Source organism: Geospiza fortis, unplaced genomic scaffold, assembly GCF_000277835.1.
Source record: "Geospiza fortis unplaced genomic scaffold, GeoFor_1.0 scaffold452, whole genome shotgun sequence".
NCBI lineage: Eukaryota > Metazoa > Chordata > Aves > Passeriformes > Thraupidae > Geospiza > Geospiza fortis.
This window is the reverse complement of record NW_005054369.1, coordinates 3,537,080-3,542,214: the sequence shown is the minus strand read 5'-3', so window position 1 is coordinate 3,542,214 and position 5,135 is coordinate 3,537,080. Positions and strand designations below refer to the sequence as shown.

Sequence of the window (5,135 nt, the reverse complement as noted above, 5' to 3'; positions counted from 1 at the left end):
TCTGCAACAAGTCTTAAAGGTGCAAAACTTATTATTATTCAGCATAAACCAATGAGACGATTTGGGGATAAAAGCATCATATAGTCAACCCAGGACAGCTTCCTCTTGGCTTAAATAATTTTTCCCCCTCTCATTTTGGTGAGTGAACAACAATAAAAAAAAAAAAAATCATTGTTTGCTCAGAAGTGGGTCAAAAAGAGATTAAATGAAATTATTTCTGGGCCATCCAGTGGCAGCAGGAAGAGCTGGAAGTCCTTCTCCTGCAGAACTCCAATTGTTTAATTCCTTTAATGTGGATCTGGGATTGGGGGTCGGGAAGGGGAGATTTGTAGGAATTCACGAGAAATTGCCTGGAAAGGTGGGAACTGCCCAGGGAGGGTTGCAGTGCCCATCCCTGCAGGTGGCACCTGGAGGTGGCACCCGGAGCTGGGGACAGGGTGGGAGTGGAGTCCCAAGCACAGATGGGACTCCCTGGGCTGGGAGGGCTTTTCCAACCCCAGGGATTCTGGGATTTGAGGATGTACTCCTTGAAAACCATGGAGGGGTTTGCTGTAAGAGTGTGTTCACACTTTTCTGTAAGAGGTTGTACTCTGAGCACAGAGAAATACAAAATTCACTGCCCAAATCGGCACCTGACACAAACCCACACACAGCGAGCTTGGAGTGCTTGGCTCTTACAGGCTCAGCCTGATGTAAATACATGGCAACTACTCCAGTACAAGGAAAACAGATGAAATTTTAATCAAATGAGCCTTGTATCAGGTTCAGGGGAACTCAAAATGGGCTAAAAATGAAAAAAAAAAAAACCAGCAGAAGAATGACTTTAATATTGGGTAACATTTCAAGTTTTTATCACCTAAATCCACAAAATTCCTGATCTGCTCCTGCTTGTCTTCTCTGCAGAGCTGGAGTCAGGACCAGCTAAATAAAAGATAATGCAACTAGGCATAACACAATAAAAGATATTACCTTCCCAATGCATTATTGCTGCCAATTATAAGAATCACTTCAACTTAATTTCAAAGGCACAATCACCCTCAACTGTAACAGTCTCTTTTTTAAATTTCAAACAGTATTACATTAAGGCAATAACTCACCTTCCAGCTATAATATCAGTCTCCCTTATTGCAAAAATACATTTCATAAATACTTCTCATCGACAAGTCAAGCTAATTCAGGTTAATTTTATTGTATTTTGGTGCTATCTCACATTTGTGTGCAATTACCTTTATCATTTTATTGCCGTGCCAGAAAGTAATCAGAACAATTATTTGAAAAAGGAGGGGTATAAATTCTAAATCACACTTGCTGGCATTTTTGATAAAATAGCAGCTTTATCTCAGGAAGTGGCAGGGACATGGGATAAATCATGCATCAGTCAAGTGTAGCTGACCCCCAAGTGCATTGCACAATATCAGGAGTGCTTCAAAAGAAACTTTCCTATATAATCCATCATTCTTTATAATACCAAAATAGCTCTACCTGAAGAGTAGGAGCTGGAGAATAATAACAAAATAAATCTAAGCAATATGAACAAAACCATTAATAGTGCTCCTTAAGCTGAAGGAGAGTCAGGAATCTGAGTTGTGTGTGAGGAAAGAATTTCGCTGAAATTTCTGAAGTGAGCAGAGCAGCAAAATGTGTATTAGGGATTCACTAAAAACACAAAACAGAGGGAAATAAATACAGACAGAAGAGGTATTGGCAAGATTTGTATAAAAATACAGGAGCATAGTATTGGCACACACACATCTGGATTTTCCTATAGTTGTCCATCCCTCCTTGAGCAGGACAAGGGTTTAACTATTAACAGAGCAAAGCATCAGGGTTAGTACAAGAATCCATTTACTAACTTCAAATTTAACTGCCAGAAATCCAGCGAGGAGCAGAATGACATTTAGAGTTTTCTAATGACATACAAAAACTGCCACACTGTCAGAAGCACAACAAACCCCCACCCAAATTCCTAAACATGGAGCTATCCTGAGGTTTGGCCACCCAGAGCCCAGCCACCTTCCAGCCAACCCAACCCCAAAACTCATCTCTGGTCACTGCAACAGAACCAGGGATGGAGTGGGAGGCACAGGCAGTGATTATGGAAAATTCCCACGTCTGCCTGGTTTCCCAAAGCATTTTTCAGCAGCCTCCTTAAAAACTGTTCAGCACATTGCACGGGTGATAATTGATTCCCGCAAATCCATGGCCAGGCACACGCTGGGTGTCACCCCAACGTGGGGCTCTGCAAACTGATCACACACTGAAAACAGCCCGAAAATCACCAATTACATCAGGACATCAATATTTAATATGCATCCAGAGCACAGGGAAGTGTCTGCACAGTCCCCACAGCGGAGTTGGAGTGTTTTACCTCAAACCTTCTGTCTTCCCACATATCAAAAGGGGAAAACTCCCCGAACAGCTCAAGCTGCACCTTTCAACTCCACGTGAGAGAGGGGGAAATGAAAAGGTTAGATAATAAATTATTAGTTTTGTGTCACTTGCCAGCTATATCACACCTAGCCTGCAATGAGGGAGCCAGGGATTCTCCCTCCCTCTGCTAAAAGGTGTTTGCAACTGGAAGATGCATAAATGTGACTAAAGGGATGATGGTTCAAAAGAAAAAAGTGAAGCAATAATTTATTTACCTGGATTTCTTCCTCAACCATTCTGTTTTAAAAAACAAAACCGATTTGCTTTTGTAGAAAAGAGGTAAACAACACAAACCAGCAAAATGCTCCTTCCTAAGCCACATGACATTATGTAAAGCAGATTAAAACCACAAGAGATGCCACTATTCAGACATTTAGAGCAGTGACAGAAGTTGCCAACAGGAATAGTTGGAAATGCAGGTGTGATTGTACCAGAAGTGTTTTCCTAGAGGAACATCACTAATGTTACAAAAATAGGTATTCCACATAAAAAAAAAAAGAGTATTTGTGTCTTCAAAGTTCATTTCAACTATTTCAGGGAGACAGCTATAGACTAACAATGTGTTGATGCCCTTCTTTCAGCAGAGTAAATTGCCTGAATATTTGGATAAACATCCATGTTTCTTATTTTGCTACAATGTCACTGACCTACGCTTACATCACTGAAGCATCAAGCCTCAAAATTAAGCCTGTTTTCCAGGGAGATGTTTACTACTAGGGGATGGAAACAGCAACAAAACGGAGAGAGCAGCTCTGTCCTGTTATTTATGCTCTGTGGCAGATGGATACGTGCTGGGGAAAGGTCCACTGATGCCTGTTACCAACCATGACAGAGCTACAGAGATTTACAATGCAGCATCAATCTTGTCAACTGGATTCCTAATCCTGACTGCTGGGCACCGGGGAAAAAACAAACTATGTTACGTGAACTCTTTTGTAATGCTGGACTTCCAGTGGCCACCTCCCTGCAAAGGCACTGCACTGGAAACTTACTTTGGGAAGCAGCCTCGATGCCATCCTGGAGGAAAAGGCTCCACCTGCAAGGGAAAAAAAAATAATTCTCAGTTAGATTGTTAAATCTGAATTCCACAGGGAGAACTGAATATCCAGAATATCCACCTCTGCATCCGTTTTTAAACGAGCTCCAAGTTTCAGTACACAGAATTTCCAAAGGGAGTTTGGTTTTTTTCACAAACAACATGGAATTTTAATGTTAAGTCACCCACTCGTCATGAGTCAAACAAAAAAAATCAACAGATGGCACATTGAAGAGTTCTTCCACAACAAGCACTGCACAACTCTGATATCTGGAATAAGAATGCCTCCAAAGATAAAAGTATTAATTGAATAATTTTTTACAGGCTGTCATGTACTTCTAAGTGACTGAGTAAAATGAAGAGCCTGTTGTGATTTAGGAAATGCCACATTTTATGGCATGAAAGTGATTTTAAAACAAGTGATTGTGATGTATTCTGGGTTTAAAAGCACAGATTTCACACCACTGAGTACCTAAAACATTTTAACTTCAATTATTATAATTCTAGCCTTTAACATTAATTATATAATTAAAAACCACAACTGGTTCCTTTTTGCTCTCCCCTTGGAAATAAAGTGTATTTCTTATTTCTTTGGCATTTAGCTCCCCCCTCTATGTTTTTTTTAGCACCACTCTGCTAATATCACTCTGTCTTTGAAAGATGTGGTACAAACACTGTATTTTTTAAAACCAAGGAGATTATGTGCCAAAGCTCAGCTTCACAATCCTGGCTCACAGCCAGCCTCGATGGGAACTGCTCCACTGAAATCAGGGAATCACAACTCCATGGGCAGGGATAACTGCATCCACTTCAGCAATGGTAAATCTCCTAAAAATGAAATTATATGAACATCCCAGGCTTTCCAAAACCTCTCCTTGAAGTCCAAGGCACTGTCAGAACACATGGCCACTTCCCAGCCACTTAAAACCAAACAGCAACATTTAATCCTAATATTGCATCTTACTTAAGTGTTTAAAATTAAGATGAAAAGTTAGTATTTTAATGATAGCAACAAGGCAGGCATTGCAAAGAGAATTCACTGCATTTTTAAATGCAGGTCAGGCAGATGAGCAATCTAATAGAACTACTCAAAATATCTGTGATAGAGCTAAAAATAAAATAGCAATTTATTTCTATCATCAGTTCAGAGCTGGGTATTTCAAAGCACCCAGCAATGCTCAGGTTTTTTAGATCGTCCTGAAGAGTAAAGCTGAAAGTTTTGCCTCAACAATCAGATTTATCCAGAAGCTCATTTCAAACCCTGGTTGAGCTCCATCTGCTCATCCAACAAGGCCTTCCTTGGGTGATGAGAGCTTGAGTAAAACCAGTCATGTCCAAACCATGGTGGTTGGAAGATTTCTGACAGCCAGACTGGGGGAAACCATACAAAAAAAACCCCTTGGAAAGTCCAAACCATCCCTCCGAAATGCACCTCAGCCTTGCAAAGACTGTCTGCCTGGAGCAGGTCAGTACTCCACATGGAGCTGAAGGGTTCTCCTGAGGGTGGCTTTGAGGGCAAGGAGCCAAAACCTCTGTGGAGCAACACACATTGATCAAATTCAGTGATACCACGAAAAGCCAAAACCTCTTTGGAGCAACACACATTGATCAAATTCAGTGATACCACGAAAAGCCAAAACCTCTTTGGAGCAACACACATTGATCAAAT

The 5,135-nt window shown here is 40.8% G+C and overlaps 1 protein-coding gene across 2 annotated transcripts in view; it reads right to left on the bottom strand.

Annotated features, from left to right (window-relative positions):
- Nucleotides 1-3,464, bottom strand: part of MGMT (O-6-methylguanine-DNA methyltransferase) — a 130,700-nt gene extending 127,236 nt beyond the window's left edge. For both annotated transcript variants that reach the window (XM_031059889.1, XM_031059890.1), the window contains exon 1: nucleotides 3,423-3,464. In XM_031059889.1, the coding sequence (XP_030915749.1) occupies nucleotides 3,423-3,446 (24 nt within the window). In that variant the 5' untranslated portion in view covers nucleotides 3,447-3,464. The remainder of the gene's footprint in view (nucleotides 1-3,422) is intronic.
- Nucleotides 3,465-5,135: the final 1,671 nt, after the last annotated feature.